This window comes from Vigna radiata, chromosome 8 (genome assembly GCF_000741045.1).
Source record: "Vigna radiata var. radiata cultivar VC1973A chromosome 8, Vradiata_ver6, whole genome shotgun sequence".
Lineage (NCBI taxonomy): Eukaryota > Viridiplantae > Streptophyta > Magnoliopsida > Fabales > Fabaceae > Vigna > Vigna radiata.
The window spans coordinates 36,526,340-36,542,966 of record NC_028358.1 but is presented as its reverse complement, the minus strand read 5'-3'; the positions used below and the strand labels follow the sequence as shown (position 1 = coordinate 36,542,966).

Here is a 16,627-nt window from a genome sequence, read left to right as displayed (position 1 = left end):
TAAATAACAAAACATTATCCAAGTTAAAATAAAATAAAATATAGAATAAGTTTTAATAATTATTATTGTTATAATAATAAAATAATTTAATATGTAATTATTATAATCATTTTAATTTAACATGTTAAAAAATAAATTTTAATAAGCATCAGTATAATATTTATATAAATAATAAATTATAATTATAATTTAAAAAAACATTATATCATTTAAAAAAATTGTAATTGAATTAAATCAAACAAACTTATAGAAAATTATATTGAATACAAAACAATAATATTTAACATTACTTTACACTGATAATGCTACAAGATATCATATATATTTTGTTAACTCTTAATTTAAATTGATAGCTTTTACGAGGAATTTATTGTCGTTTAACATAATAAAGGTTTAATTATTCATTAAGTATCTTTTTTGGTTGAAAAATTATAACTAGATTTTTACTTTTATTACTATATCAATAAATCTTAATTTTAAAAAAATTATTCCATTAAATTTTTTTTGTTAATATTTTGTAAATGACAGAAATGTCACGTATTAATTAATAATTTCATTTTTTAATTTTTTATAAAAAAATGTTATTTATGTGTTAGTTATCGGGGTAAAGATTTACTATCTTTACCATGTAAAATGTATTGAAATTTATAGCATTAAAATAAATTATATTCAATTTTGTAATATTAAAATAAGTTAGACCGCATTAAAGTTATAGTTTAAAAAAATAACTAAAACTTAGTTATAAAGAAACTGCCTTTCAGTTAATAGTTAAGAATTACGTTAAAATAATAAATAGCACACAAATATTATTACGATAATAAAGGATTAGTATATAAGAAATTACCAAATTAAGTTTTTTTAAGTTAAAAAAATTAAGTTCGTTTATAATGATTAAAAGTTTCACTTAAGTCAAATGTTTGCAAACACGGAGGATAAAATTTGCGACAAGATTATAAGTGTTTTATCTATATAAAAAAAAAAGAGCATAATGATTTTCTTTTTTTATTTTATGTGGAATTAAGTCTTTTTGTTTGTTTGTAAAGAAAAAAACATGGTTAATGGAAAACACAAATTTCGTGTTAAGATTAGATTAGATTAGGCACACACACACACCACTCTCTCTCTTCTTTCTCTCTCTTCTGTAATAATTTATAAATTGTCCCATCAAAGGCTCTTCCCATCTCTCTTTCTTTTTCTGTTTGTGTTGTGTTGTGTTCTATTTCCATTTTTTTCACCAAATTTTTCTCTCTTCGCTTCTCAATTTTCCTCCATTCCCACGAAATCTAGGGTTTCCATTTCCCCTTTCATCCCAGGTACGTCCTATGCTCTTCCCTGCTTTGCTTTCAACCTCACCTTCCCATTTTCGGTGATCCCGAATTTTATTTAATTTCGATAATTTTTGGCTTGATTTCGCCAATTTTCTTTTTCTTTTCTTTTCTTTTTATTTTTCTGCACCAGAATTCTTCGTGGTTGTGTATGTTGATTTTGACTCGCATCGTTTATCAGGTGGCATGTTCGGTGGGGCTTTGAATTTCAGTTTAATTAGGGAAACCCTTTTTCATTTCTTCCCCTGTTTCCCCATGGCCTTCACTCCCAGATTGGGGTTCCCTTTTTTCTTTTTCTTTTTTGTTTTCCTTTTTGGTTTCCGAGAGTTTGAAATGGTGGTGGCTTAGCACTGCTCTGTATTTATGTTAGTCTTAGGAATGGAGTTTGTTTGAGGTGTATTTATGCTTCGTGGGTTGATACATACAGGGATAGAGGTTGGTTGGGTTCTCTATAGTGTAGTGGTAAGAGGAGGGTAGAGGAAGGAATTTTCTGTGAGGATGACAGATTTTCAGCCGCTACAGCAGAAACCCGAGCCTGCTGATTCCCATTCCGAGTTTGAGAGGGGACTGGAGGAGTTTATGCGCGGCCACTTGGATGAGTGTATGTCGTTTGCTTCATGTAGCTCATCCCGCGCACCTGATGATGAGGATGACGAGAGCGATCAGCTGGTTCGGAGGAGACGGAGGTCTGACCTTGAAGGGGATGATTTAGCAGAGTCGTCGGCTGCACGCCGGCGGCATTCAAGAATTTTGAGCAGATGGGCTGCACGGCAGGCACAGGAAATGATAACCACTATTGAGAGGAGGAATCGAGAGTCTGAGTTGATGGCGCTTGCGGGTTTGCATACAGTCTCGATGCTGGATTCTTCTTTCCTGAGGGGCTCACAGTCTCCAACTTCTGGCCAGGAGGGGGCTGTGGAGAGGCCAAGCACTCAGGCGTCTGCCATTTTGCAGATGTGGCGCGAATTGGAAGATGAACATTTGTTGAACCGGGCACGGGAAAGGATGAGGGTAAGGTTACGGCAACAGAGGAATTCTGACTCTAATACCAATGTGTCCAGTACCATGTCAGATAGTCGAGGCAGTGAGAATCATGGGAGTTTGGGAGATGCAAGTGAAAGTGAAAATGATTATGGTACTTGGTCACATGATCAGATTGGGTCGAGGAATGCACATGGGGATCATAACGGGTCTAGCAGGGAGCAATCTCCTGATCTTGGCGAAGTTGAGAGGGAGAGGGTTAGACAGATAGTTCGGGGGTGGATGGAAAGTGGCATTAGTGATCATTCCTCCAATGTGAGTCAGCGAAACAATAACCGCAGAGCAGAATGGCTTGGAGAAACAGAGCGTGAGAGGGTAAGAATTGTCAGGGAATGGGTGCAAATGACTAGCCAGCAGAGAGGTTCGCGTGGGAGCCGTAGGGATTCTCAAGTAAGTGAAGGTGCTCAAGCTGATCCAGTCCGTGATGTAGCTGACAATGATGAGAGTCAGCCAGAGCATGTTCGGCGGGATATGTTGAGGTTGCGCGGAAGACAGGCTCTAGTTGATTTGCTAGTGCGGATAGAAAGGGAAAGACAAAGAGAGCTACAGGGATTGCTGGAGCATCGAGCTGTTTCTGATTTTGCTCATCGCAACCGAATTCAGGTTTGTTGAGTACTCTATTTGAATTGTTTTGCAACTGATGGTGTCTTCACTTAATAGAAACCTGAGATGATCATGGAAGTAATGAATTGTATAAGAACCCGAGTTTAGTTTGAGGCTTTGCATGTTGCAATATTTAACATAGCAATCTCTGTTAAAAGTGTGCATTGTTCTTTTTCTTAGTATTAAGTGATTTGCACGTTGTTTGCACTCTTCTAAGCTAACATGTCTGGTTTTGATTGTGTTTCTTGCTCCTTGGATATGTTTATCGATTGCTATTGGTCCTAGCATTTAAAGTTGCTACATGTGCTGTGTTATTTTTTTGCCTGAAGCATGGCATTTTTAGAATATTATGAAAGAGGTATTTCTGTGGTCTGGATTACCGAACTTTTTTCTAAAAGGGAATACTTTGTCATATTTTGAATATTATACAAAGGCAATTTTGTGCTCTGGGTTACCAAACCTTTTTCTTGAGGGGAATAATAGAAGGAAGGAAGAACATTTTTCTTAATTCCTTTGGTTCTGTTGATTGTCGTAGTGGATAGTGGTCAAATTGTGCTTCTATATATAATCTACTTATTATAAGAGATCTTTTATTGTTCACTTAAAATCTATTGATATCCTTTTCAATTTGATTTATTCAGTTGATTAATTTTTTGTTTTTAATTATTTTGTATTTGAAATTTTGACAAATCATTTGATTAGGAGATGTTTACGCACTCATCACTTTGATTCAATTATTTTTTTCACCATGATTACTTGTTCTTGTCAGTCACTGCTTAGAGGTAGATTCCTCCGAAATGAAAGAACTGTTGAAGATGAGAGGCCACCATCTATGGCCGCTAGTGAATTAGTTCAGCTAAGACAACGGCACACAGTCTCTGGTTTAAGGTATGCAATTCAAGAGTTTTCCAAAGTGTCCCCCAACTCCCACCCCCACCTTTCGTTATTTATTCAATCTAGTTAGGGTTTTTATGTTTGTTTCTTTCATTGTTTGAGGCTAAACTGATACAAAATAAAACTGGCCCTCACCCTGTTATATTTTAGGCTTCTCCAACATAAGAAAGAAATATGTTATACAATCCTATAATTTAAATGAAATTGAATATTCTCTTTTAAATCCAGTATGTGGGTGTTTCTTCTGCCAATACTCTTCTGTGGCAGGGAGTAGTAGCTTTTGGTAAATAAAATAAAAGTAATAGAGATGCTCTACATCTTTGACAAGATGTAGTAACTTAGGCACACGTTGGTGGAATTTTTATGGACTCCATATCTTGTATTATGTAATTTCCTGCACAATTGTTGATATTCATTCTAATTCATTATATCTTGGGAAATAGTCTTGGTATGGGGAAGAGTATAATTTCTTTTGATATTTGCTTGTTGATGGTTTTAAATGAATGTTTATTTTTATTTATTCTGCAAGAAAAATGACATTTTTGTTCACAATGACAATGTACAAATACACATTCTCGCTGATTTATTTTTGTGATTGATTACTTATAGTAGGTTTCTTCTCTTCTGAATGGCACTATAAATAAAATATTTATGATTAATTTATTATTTTTTATAATTTCCGTTTATTTAGTCATGTTTGTTAGCACTTTAGTTTTTTCTCTTAATTTTCTTACTCTATTTTCTGAGCTCTATATATTTATGCCCTTTGATAAGACGCTGGGCTATGCCATGTGTGTTAACTTGGCTTTTTTTTTTTTCTTTTTTTTTTTTATTTCCTTTTAAGATTTTTATTTAACGTATGTTTATAATAAATGTTTATGATTATACTTCTATAGTTCTATTCCAATATGGTATGTCAATGAATAATGTGTGTACAATTTGTTCCTGTCATAGTTGCTAGTTCATTGCCATGCATTGATTCTTAAATATGTAATCCAGGGAGGGGTTTCGTTCAAGATTAGAAAATATTGTCCGTGGTCAAGCAGGCACAAATCCTGATACCACATCAAATAGTAATGCCACTGAAACAAGAGGGGATGAAAACCAAGCAAACAGTATGGTAGATGGCCAACAAGAAAATTATGAACAACAGCAGATTAGGAACCTGGAAACTGATGTGCGTCAGTTGCCTAATGGAACAGGAACTATGGAGAGTAGCACAAGTGAGAGTATTAGTTGGCAAGAAACTGGTAACCAAGGAGGGAATTGGCAGGAACAGATTGCTGAGGAAGGGGGAGGAAGTTGGCAACATAGTCCATTCAATCAGACGAGAGATGGAAGGGCAGTCAATGATTGGCCACAGGAACCTCCCAGAAATTTAGCTGGGGAGGATCCTCATCCACGGGAAGCTCAAAGAATTTGGCATGAAGATAATACTAGGGAAACTGCTGGTAATTGGTCTGATGGACCTTCTGGAGTTTCGAGGAATCACCGTGGGGTTCCTGTTAGAAGATTCAACAGATTTCATCCACCTGATGATGATAATGTATACAGTATGGAGCTTAGAGAACTTCTGAGCAGGTAATTTTTCCCTTTTGGATCTTTTGCCTCAGATGGATTTCAATTTCTCCCAATGGGCCTTTAAGAAATGGAAATCAGAGGTGTTTCTCACAAGAATATCTTGCTTTTCATACAATATGTTTTACCCTTCAATAAATGAATGTGGTTGATACTTCATTTATTGTCTTTCATTTATTCTAGCCACCGAGCCTTATGATTGTTATGGATTTTTTTTTGCAAATATTTCAGGAGAAGTGTTTCTAACCTTCTACGCAGTGGTTTCCGGGAAAGTCTGGACCAACTAATACAGTCATATGTGGAAAGGCAAGGTCGGGCACCAATTGACTGGGATTTGCATCGGAATTTGCCTACACCAACTCCTGCTTCACCTGAACGGGACCCAGATCAGCAGACTGGTGAACGAGCTGAGGGTCAGCATGAAACAATTAACAGACCTTCACTGGTGTTGCCATCTCCACCTGTGCCTCCGCCACAACCTCTGTGGCACCAGGATTTACATCAAACTGGATGGTCTCGCCATAGCATGCATCGTTCTGAAATTGTGAGCATCTTTCAGATTTAAATTCCTTGTGGATTTCCATTCATGTAATGTCATGTAGAATAGTATTACGTTATTTCTTTCTTTCTCTCATTTACTCGCAACCAATCTAGGCATTTCTTTGCCGAATCTTTAGTGGTTACTGCCAAGCTATTAAGCAATCACCTTTAGCTAGACAATTATTAAATTTGATTGGGTTTAGGATGTTGTTCATATCCCTTCCATTACATTTTGTGTTGATTGTTACCGTGTTAAATGATGCCACATATTTATTAAGGCTTCCAAGTAAAAGTATTAGATGAATCTAACAACACCATACTAAAATGAATTCTAAGTAGTTTATAAACACAGTCTAATTCAAATGAATTCTGGGTAGCTTATAATCTTAGGCTAATTATCGTTTGAAATATTTGATGTCATTCAGGTATTGATTATTGATTTGCCATTCTGACAATCGGTCAACTTATTATACCTCTCATTTCTGGAGTTCTTTCTTAACCTAATAGTTTTAATACTGTGTTTTATTAAAATCCTTTTTGAAGTACTGGTATTGTTTGCTGGTTGATAGCAGGAGTGGGAGATAATGAATGATTTAAGATCAGATATGGCAAGACTTCAGCAAGGTATGAATCACATGCAGAGGATGTTGGAGGCGTGCATGGATATGCAACTGGAGTTGCAGCGCTCTGTCAGGCAGGAAGTATCTGCAGCTCTGAACCGCTCAGCCGGTGAAAACGGTGTGATTTATTTTCTCTTCTATCAATGCAGTCATTTTTTTTTTTAACTTCGAATGAGGGGTTTAATTCTTTTCATGATAGTGCAACTGTATCGGTTTTCTTATTTAAATGTCGGTTATCCGTGTTTATCTTTCTTTGTATCCTGTTGTTCATATTATATATTAATTTATTTTGTAGGATTGGGTGCTGAGACATCTGATGATGGGTCTAGATGGGGGCATGTGAAAAAAGGAACTTGCTGTGTTTGTTGTGATAACCATATCGATTCTCTTTTGTACAGGTATTATACATTATACTGCACATTTCATTTCGGGATCTGTACTTTATACTCGTAACTTTTCTGAACAATGGTTTTGTTTCTTCCTTTCTCCAAATTGCAATTTCTTGCAGATGCGGGCACATGTGTACTTGTTCAAAATGTGCCAATGAGTTAATTCGTGGTGGTGGTAAGTGTCCTTTATGCCGAGCACCAATTGTTGAGGTGGTCCGAGCATATTCCATACTGTAAAAAGGAAGTTAAAAGGACACGGAGAAGAAAAAAAAATCTGAGGGTGTTGATGTCAATTCTCAAGGTCTCGAGGTTCTTATTTATAAGTGTTCAGTAGATGCCATGCCATTGTTTTTCTGATTATAAGGAACTCCACGAATTGTATATTTTGGATTAACAAATGGCGCTGTTAATTCATCATTCTTACGTAAATAAATAGTTGCCCTGATTATTCTTTCCAAAAAAGTTTCGTTGAAAATTCCAATCTTGTATATGAATAAAAACAGAATTACAAAAAAAAAGAGAGATGGTCAATACTTTGCCTCAGTATATATCGCAAATAGGAAATGGTTACTATACTGCTTATTTTCAGATTATTTTTTTCTCAAATAATTCTCAACTGGCTTCGGAGACTTAAAAATAACGGGTGTTCAATTTTGTATGTTTTTGGTTTCTTTTAATGTTTAATTGATACTGTCTACATTATTAATCTTACAACCAGCATCATTACTAGAGCAATTATAGTAAAAAGATTTACAGGTTACTCAACTCTAATTGTAACAAATAAGATAAATTGAGCAACAAAAGAAGTAAGACAAATTCAGGAACGTTATGCCTATTGAGTACAAGTTGATTCAAAGTAAGGGCTTGCATGAAATTTAATTTACTGTATTTTGGCCTTTAGGTCAATTGATTACTGGAATAGTTAGTTTTACGTGTAACTTATATTCCCTTGCGTTTGCTTAAATATATTGTAGTAATTTAAGCATTCGCAAACGTGTAAAAACATTAATAAGTTGTCTATTACAACAAATAAATGCAAGAAGCAGGTAAAGAAACATGTGTAAAATAACACACTACCTCCTTTCAAGATAATACGCACACATCCAAAGCTATTTGCCTGCTACCTTACCTAAATGAAAAAGGATTTGCAAGGATGGCGACGTCATGAAGAGCGAGTTTAAATTTTTCTTTGTTAGGATATTGGCCGCGACGTCGCAATATTGTTATTTAATTTTGGAAGCGTGACAGTAGTGCTTCCTGTTAGTTTAACTTGTACAACAATCATCATTGCATTTCGGTAAATCTCGATAAATTCAATTAAATAGTTATTGCTGATTTGCTGTGAAGCGTTGCTGACATGAAATTTTAACAAGATAACGCAGGCATAATTGGTGGCAAATGGAGTGGAGAAAGAACTAGTAGGAATGGAATTTCTTGGACCTGAAAGCTAGGTTCTATGGATTGAAAACCCATAGAATAATGATTTCGAAATTAAGAAAAGTTAAAATCAGCTACATTGTTATGACTTGCAGTCTTGTACAGAAAAAGGAACGAAGAGAATGGTTCACCAAAGTTACGAAAAGAAAGATTTGGTACTGCTTCAGTTATCCTGTTCCTGCAGAACCAAAGTTATGAACCCCATTATCTTTTTGGCGCCAGTTTGAAAGAATAGAAAATAAATTAACTATTTTTGTTTCTGTACATACCTGTAAAAATGTTCAAATCACGTAGGGCAGTGGTAGAAGTACTGCAGTCTTTGGCGTCATAATGGTCTTCTTTTACATCCTTCTTTTGTTTCAGCCTTTCTTCAAGATCTTTAACCTTGTTCTTGTACTCTTCATTCTCTTGTTGAAGAAAATCTTTCTTCCTGTGAAGCTCAGCATTGTCTTTTGTCATTTGGGCAATTTCATACTTTAACTGGGCATTATTGAGACAAGAAGCTTCTTTTGTTTTTAGATTCCATTGCAGCCGTAGGATTTGTTCCTCAAACTCAATTTTACTGCGCTTGCAGTCCTCTAACTCAGATGTAACTTTCTCAGTGGTTGAGATTCTTCCCATGTAAGATGCATTCTTGGCCTTCAGCTCCTCAAACTCCAAGGATAGCGTCTGATATGAAGCTTCCAATCTTCTGAATTCAAATTCTGCTTCATACAGTGATCTCTTAAGGATAAAGATTTCATCTTGAAGCATTTCTGTTTTCTGAAGTTGAACTTCTAGTTCAAATATTTCTTCAGTTGCTTGTAGCCTCTCTATTTCAGAGGCTTTCAATTCTGCTTCGAGCCCTCTAACAGCACCCTTCAGTTTCTCCTCGTTTGATTTGACGTCATCCAACAAAGCAACTACTTTTTCATAATTAACCTTAAGAGTTTCTTGGTTTGCCCTGGAGGCTGCCAGTTCTTCGGTGTAATTTTGCATCATGACTTTGTATTCAGCTTGAAGATTATCAAGTTTGGCTTGCTGTAGCCTTCCTTTCTCCTGTTCTTGTTGAAGAGCAGCTTCAATCATAGCTTTATCAGCACATAAATCATAGACCTCAAGTACAGTATTAGAAGCCATCGTCTTGTGTCTATCACAGATACAAGAGATCTGGTCTCTTAAGTGTTCAACCTCTCTCTGCAAGTAACCTACCTCAGTTGTTTTTTCTAAATTCGTCTGTGTTAACAATTTCTCTTCAATAATGAACCTTTCTTCTTGCTTTCTGCTTTCCTCAAGAATGGAATCTAGATCTACATTAATGGTTTTTTCTTTCAAAGCTATTTCTTCCTGCATTGAAGTAAATTTGTATTCCAATTCTTCAATTAGTTTCAACATATCAGAAAATGCAATATGTGATTCCCCCAGTTTAGAATCTAATACTGTACATTGGCCATGCAAGTCCAAATTTTGCATTCTTAACTCATCATTTGTTGTTTGAAGAGTTTTAGATTCTTCAATCAATTCTTCATTTGTAGCTTGTAATTCTAAGTTGGCTACTTTCAGAAAGCTGCACTCCTCTTGAGCTTCTTTCCATTTTTTCTGCATGCTTTCCTCCTTTCTTTTCAATTCAACTTCTCGTGCCTCATTCAATCCTTCCATTCTTCTGATCTCATCCTGGAGATTTTTTACAACATTTTCAGTATTCTTCAGTGCCAAATGAGTCGACTCCTTTTCTTCAATCAAATGTCTCATTTCAGCTTCTAAGCTAATCACCCTTTCATCGTTTGGAAAATCAGCTGAGCAACTTGAAGAAATTTTGGATTGCAAATAAGCAACTTCAGTTTCCAGTTGTAACTTGGAATACCTTAGACAGGTTTTCTCCTTCCCTGGCATATTGTGAGATTTCAGCTTGTTCGTCTCTGCAGATTCAACCTGTTGATTTTTCGTCTCTGGTGGAAGATGAGACATCAATTTTTCCTGCATATTTCTCAATTCCTGACAAGAAATGCAGAATATATTTTCCCATACACTGCAATCTCTAACTTCATTCTGATATACATTATCATCTCTGATTTTTCTCCCAACTAACTCATCTTGAGAATTAATCTTGTACTCAAAGGAAGAAGTTTTTGTTTCAAGCAACTTCTTCAACAGGATAATGGTACATAGGATTGCTTCAGACAATTCCTTTAAATCTATTTTTCCCACATCTTTTGAGAGATCTGATATACTGAAACAATTCTCATTCTTGGTTAATGTCATTTGACTCAGAAGATTCTCTTGATCCCTCAGTTTTTCTACTGAAAGCTGCAGCTTCTTATATAACTCAAGGAACACTTCAATGATGTTGGTAGTACTACTATCAGAGCAAAAGAGTGGAAAGTTAGAAGAAAAGGAACTAGAAATTATCAGATTCTTTCTGGACTCTCCTTGTTTCTCACAATATTCAGCTTCAAGATCTTGCAACCTTTGTGTTAAAGATAAGATTTCATTGCCAAAAGCATAAACACCATCAGACAACTTCTTTTCAAAGTTGATGATTTGTTTTCCTTTCTCAAACAGCCTACTCTTCCATTTTGCCTCATTTTCTTCTAATGTTTGAGCCATAAAACATCTTGCAGTTTGCATCTCTTTATCTTTGTCGTTCAGAGTTTTCTCCAGAAACTGGATAGTACTTTCCAAATTTCTGTGCTTCTCCTGCATACGTTGGTGCTCAAGTTCCAAGTTCCGGAATTCCTGTAGTTCAATCCCTTCATGCAGGCATCTTATTGCATTTTCATAAGTGCCAAGATCAATATCTGAATGACAAAACTCCTTTTTCATTTTCTCTGGTAGCACTTCCTTGCTTAAACTAAAATCCTCTTCCTCACTGTCTTCAGGCACACAGCTACTAAAGTCAACATCTTGAAACGGCAAGCAATTCATTGATAGACCAGCAATCTTCATTCTCTGCTTTTCTTTTATCTTTTCTAGTTTCTGTAGGATGGAAACTAGATCAATTTTTGACTCCTGTGTTTGCTTTATCAACTCCAAGTCACAATTAAGTCCTTTCTGATACTTGATCTCATCCTTCAACTCCTTTATTGTATTATCCATCTCTTCGATCTGGAGCTTAAGATTTCTGCTGTCATTTTTCTTTATCGCTGAGGTTAGTAGTTGAATTTCATCCTTCAGTGCATCAATCTCTTTGCGTGATGCTGACAACTCCATTTCCAGTTCTTTTTTATTCTTCGATTTCTTGTTTAAATGCTTTTGCAGTCTCTCCACATCAACCATCAACTTTGTAGCATTTTCTTCCCACATCTTTGCTTCACCATGAAGTAAATCAATGGTTACTTGTGCCACACCCAGAAGATCTTTAGATGAACCAACACTCCTTGTCAACGTCGTGTCGCTGGCATGTGAAACTTTCCCAAACTCTTCAATTTTACCTTGAAGCGGTGTCCCCGAACTTGAGGTTACTGGAGATGATGAATGTATTGATCCGGAGGTATCATATAATGGATAGTGGCTATTTTCAGAGTAAGTTGAATCTTGTCTCTCATTCATATTCTTCTTCAATCCACTGACATTGCTTTGTTGGGGGAGCTTCCCGATCCAGAAGGACAAGGAGCTCCCAGTATCGTGATCTGAACATGTTGCCAGTGGACTTAATCTCTGTAACATCAGAAAGTGATTTTATCAATTTGTTGTCTTAGAGGAAAACCAACTAAAGTGGAGACTAATTATTCAAGGGAAAAGAGAAATCGATGAAAACGAAGGAATTGCGTCTCTGAAATTACTTGATGACTCATACCATAATACAAGAGTTTTCATTTACCAGCTAAGTAGGAACATTGAACATTCGATTATTAACACGTACAATTGTTTGACTAAAGGATGAAACACAGGATATTGGAAGGTATAAAAGGTTGATTAACTAAACAATACACATACCTTACTGCTAAGTTCTCTTCGATGATGTGTACTTTCTAAATAGTCCCAATATGGAGATCCACTAGTCCTGCTGAATGTATTGTCAGATACATCAGATATGCTGTCATCATCAGAACAAACACTCATTTCTTCCACAAATGAATTTCCTCCCTTCCTGTGTAATCCCATAAGAGTAATACATAAATATATTTTTTTTTATATAAAAAGCAAACATAACTTAAAGAAGAATAGTTATTCTAAAAACAGAAGACCTGTGTTTGCTTCTGGGGGTCAAACATTGAATTTTAACCTGAAGAAAAGACAGAAGATAAGATTTTTGACAAGTGCACAAAAACTTAGATACAAGAAAGGCTAACCAGCTTTTATCTAAAAGCTGAAATCATGATTTTCGACCACAATTGAAAACCTTCTATTGATTCTATTAATTTCTAGATGTATGAATTGCATCTTAAAATACCTATGATCTTGTTTTTTCATTGGAGGTGTTTCTACAAAAATTAAGGCATTTTGTTACCGAGTACTGTATTAAACTTCACTGGTATTTATAAAAAAAGTACAAAAGTTGGACAAATTGACGATGTTCGTGTTCTACAGTAGTATGGCGGAGTAAAACTTGCTGAAAACAGGTAATAGCTCAAGGTTATTAACAAGTTTGTTGCATTTAATGATGTAATTCAAGAAAGAGAATTCTTACTTGTAAGGTTGTCCCATGGGAACATTGTCTCAAAGGCAATGATGCAGTACTCACTTCTGATCTAATGTAACTTGCTAAATTAATGATAGCCTCCCCAAGAGTCCCAAATCTCGCAGATCCCTAACAGCCATTGAATTTCAGGTTCAGTAAGTTATACTGCACAATGTTTAGGGTGACCAAACACACTGCTGATTGCACCAATAATGAATATGATTAGAGGTCAAATCTTATCACATGTTTGTGTAAATTGTCTTATACCATATATTAAATAAACAAAATCAAATGTGTAGCATGGTAATGAATGTAACCAACAGACCATGGCAACAACGAGTTTAAGGAGGAAGCTTTCATTGTGTTGTAAAAGATCCTCAGAAATCCACATGGTACTTAGCATAGAATCTTCCCAATGACACTTCCCATTTTGTACTGATGCTTTGCCAGACTTGGCTATAGTTTCTCCTGTTTCTATAGAAATAATGGAAACAAAAAGATTGTTCCACCCTTTTTCTATCTGCAACATAATAATAATAATAGTAGTAGTAAGTAAGCATGAACCTTTTTAATACTAAGAAGTAGAGTTAGAAAAAAAAAAAAAAAAACCTCCAGAGCGTGGAAATCATAGAATTTGAAATCCAATCTCTCCTGGAATTTATCTCTGCTATGCCTGCTCAAATTGCATGTTTTCTTTTTTCCTTTTCTCTCATAATAGGCTTCAACTCTGTGATATTGATCCAATTGACGTCACATAATTTGGTACAATAATGAGATGTGCATTGTGGTGAATGTGGTTATGAAGAACGTACGTAGTGTATCTTAGGAATAGCAACGTAAATTTTACCTTGAAACTGACATGGCCCTTCCACTTGTATAAATGGCAGAGTGTATGTAAGTTGTGGAAAAGAAGAAGAAGGTTTATATAGATATGTGATTCTTAGACGGCAAGAACTTTAAAAAACACTTTTGGAAAAAGTTGATTGCGAAGTAAGCACTTATGATTTGTGATTTCTTGCGGTCCAATGGTAAGTTTCGGTCGTCCTTTTCATTACTTTTAAACACAAATGATATTGGAAGTATTCATCAACTATATATAAAACATCATTTTAGAATATATATCTTGGTCTAAATCCTATCGTTAAAATTAGTTAAATTTAAAATTTACTTTTTATCATAAATTAATAAAATAAAATTTGTATATGTTAAACATATTATGTCATATTAATTTTTTACAATTAGAAATCACATAAAGTTCAGAAAATATTGAGCGTGACTAACGTATTTTATTCCGAGTTTGAAAGTCTTAAAACCATGGTTTAAGCGTATTAGACAGCTTTTTTTTTTTTTTTTTCAATCTTTCCAAACCCAAAACGACGTGAATTTATTTTATTTTATCTTTTAAAATATGGGTGATTGAAAAATGAAGAATTGAATTGTATTGAAATAGTTGATCGATTCACAAAGGAAATTGAGCTAAAATTAATGAGTTGAGTTTTCCCACAAAAATTAGTCATCAATAACAAAAAATCCCACAAATTAAACAAAGTAAAACATTCTTGAGAGCAAATAATCATATAATACATGTAAAAATATAAATAAATTTATTGTTTTATATGATATTATTATATTTATTTTTTCTTATAAATCAATAAGTAGTGAAAACATATTATTGAATAAATTATAATTAGCATAAAATTTCATGCCTGTATATATTATTGAAATACACATTAAAAAATTATTATTTTGCTTTTGTTTTAAAAATTATTTTAAAAAAATAATCAAATATGTATTTACATAACATATAAATAATTGTGTAGATAAATTATAAGGAGAGTAACTTACCTAGAAAAATAAATCCATAATAATACTGCTGATATACAGCATCCGTAGCAAAGGTTTTATACAGATAACTCCACAGGTAATTTTTACGGAAAATATTGGTGAATATGCCCGAAAATTTCAAAAATAATTTTTGAAGCACAGAAAAATATAAAAATCAAATACTTTTCTTATTTTGTAAATAACACATGACTCTATAGTTTCAAATTTAATTATTATTGTTTTATTATAATAACATTCAGTTTACAAAATATTAAAAAATTATTTAAATTAATGACTGGTTGTATATAAAAGAACAATAATATATTAAATTTTAATTGGGTAAGTTAACTGAGTTTTTGAGAACAAAAGCTACAAACATTTATTACAACATATTATTTGAATTGCACATCTGGTATATCAGATATAGCAAATGCAATCCTATGAGAAGCAGGAGAGTCTTTTTTTATTGAAGAAGAATAAATCTTAAGATGCAGCAGAAGAAGAAGAAGAAGCACTGATGAGTAAAGTCTGTAATTGTTCTTTAATCTCATCTAACTCTTTTCTCATTATGATTTTCTCTTCTTGGAGTGATTTGTTTAATGCTTCAATTTGACCTCTTAACGCATCCACATCCTTTGACCTTGAAAAAACCTTTGCCACTGGAAAAAAATATGGAACACCAACACCAAAACTCCTTCTTTTCTTCAAATTTATGCTTGAATCTACCCTTTTACTTAATTCAGATGGAACATCATTTCCAGCCAATTCATTATCAACTTCATTCTCTTCTGATATCGACTGCTATCAGAAACAGTGGAATAAAAGGTTTACATGCAATACAACAACATGAAAATGTATCCACCAACAAGAGTTCACAGAGCTAAAGCAAAACCAGTCATGATGACTTGTCTGATACAATTACCTTAATTTCTTCAGTGGACTTCCGAACAAGGTGCTTTAAAACTCCTTTAAAACAAAGCAGCATGTCAGTTTGAGAAATCCTAAACAGATGTCATGCACAATGAAACAAAACATGTTGTTCACCTTTTCGTAGTCTTGACTTGGCTTTGTTTGAAAGTTTTAACCGCTCCTTCTTCCTCTGAAAGCTTTATTTGCTCACAGAATATTGAAACGAAACCATCAATTTTGAACACTCCCATAAACAATAACAATCTAGAAACTCTCTAGTTTTAACTTCATTGCTCCGACACACACAAAAAACAAGGATATAATTTCACACACAGGTACGTGTTGTCCAATCATCTGCCTTTTTAGGGCAATGGCCAGTAATGATGATTGTAAATGGGATTTAAAAAAGAAATATTCATTTTTTTATGCAGATTAAAGTCTGCTAAAAATTGCTGATGAGAAAAAGATGATGCATGCATTTGTAGTAATATAGCGGAGAAGATACTCACTAGGCAATGAAACAAAGGCTATTATGAAGAACACGTTTGTTGACTTCGTCGTTTGAACTGGTCACTGCCTCTTGTCTTTGGGTTAAAGCTCCCATTTTTTCTCAATCCAACAATGTTCAGTCCAAGGCTTCTTTATATATATATATATATATATATATATATATATATATATATATATATATATATATAAAAGAATCTTGGAGGGTAACAAAAGCTTAGGTAAATTTCGTGATGCTGTCCTTGGCTTGTGGTGGGTGGGAATTGGCAAAAGAAATATATTATATAATAAGTTTTTCTAAGAATTTAATCAAACAGTTCTTTATTATAACCTAAAAATGCATCAATAATTTAAGAATGT

At 34.2% G+C, this 16,627-nt stretch overlaps 2 protein-coding genes across 5 annotated transcripts; one reads left to right on the top strand and one right to left on the bottom strand.

Moving 5' to 3' along the window:
* Positions 1-1,134: 1,134 nt before the first annotated feature.
* On the top strand, positions 1,135-7,639 carry LOC106772240. 4 transcript variants are annotated; one of them, XM_014658506.2, is made up of 8 exons: positions 1,135-1,313; positions 1,753-2,969; positions 3,739-3,857; positions 4,863-5,444; positions 5,673-5,985; positions 6,551-6,719; positions 6,897-6,999; positions 7,110-7,639. In XM_014658506.2, the coding sequence occupies exons 2-8, from the start codon at positions 1,824-1,826 to the stop codon at positions 7,225-7,227; spliced, it is 2,550 nt and encodes an 849-aa protein (XP_014513992.1). In that variant the 5' UTR covers positions 1,135-1,313; positions 1,753-1,823; the 3' UTR covers positions 7,228-7,639. The 4 variants fall into 4 exon arrangements, with proteins under 4 accessions (XP_014513992.1, XP_014513991.1, XP_022641111.1 ...); XM_014658505.2 differs by having other exon boundaries at positions 1,136-1,313; positions 1,507-2,969; XM_022785390.1 differs by having other exon boundaries at positions 1,136-1,313; positions 1,459-2,969.
* Positions 7,640-8,208: 569 nt separating this feature from the next.
* LOC106770608 (early endosome antigen 1) lies at positions 8,209-13,726 on the bottom strand. Its single transcript, XM_022785413.1, has 6 exons — positions 13,353-13,726; positions 13,037-13,156; positions 12,594-12,631; positions 12,343-12,496; positions 8,697-12,063; positions 8,209-8,605 (listed from the first exon to the last, which is right to left on the bottom strand). Exons 1-6 carry the CDS (start codon positions 13,554-13,556, stop codon positions 8,595-8,597), a joined length of 3,894 nt encoding a protein of 1,297 aa, XP_022641134.1. The 5' UTR covers positions 13,557-13,726; the 3' UTR covers positions 8,209-8,594.
* Between the last annotated feature and the right edge of the window lie 2,901 nt (positions 13,727-16,627).

What these genes read in the sequence shown, in the direction of transcription:
- LOC106770608 (XM_022785413.1), bottom strand. Translation starts at nt 13,556, where the DNA reads ATGTTGCAGATAGAAAAAGGGTGGAACAATCTTTTTGTTTCCATTATT. An exon ending in CCCATGGGACAACCTTACAA is followed by an intron (nt 12,632 to 13,036) that starts GTAAGAATTCTC and finishes TCTTTTCTTCAG; the next exon opens with GTTAAAATTCAATGTTTGAC. An exon ending in GAAGAGAACTTAGCAGTAAG is followed by an intron (nt 12,064 to 12,342) that starts GTATGTGTATTG and finishes CTGATGTTACAG; the next exon opens with AGATTAAGTCCACTGGCAAC.
- LOC106772240 (XM_014658506.2), top strand. Translation starts at nt 1,824, where the DNA reads ATGACAGATTTTCAGCCGCTACAGCAGAAACCCGAGCCTGCTGATTCC. An exon ending in CCGCTCAGCCGGTGAAAACG is followed by an intron (nt 6,720 to 6,896) that starts GTGTGATTTATT and finishes TTTATTTTGTAG; the next exon opens with GATTGGGTGCTGAGACATCT. An exon ending in ATCGATTCTCTTTTGTACAG is followed by an intron (nt 7,000 to 7,109) that starts GTATTATACATT and finishes AATTTCTTGCAG; the next exon opens with ATGCGGGCACATGTGTACTT.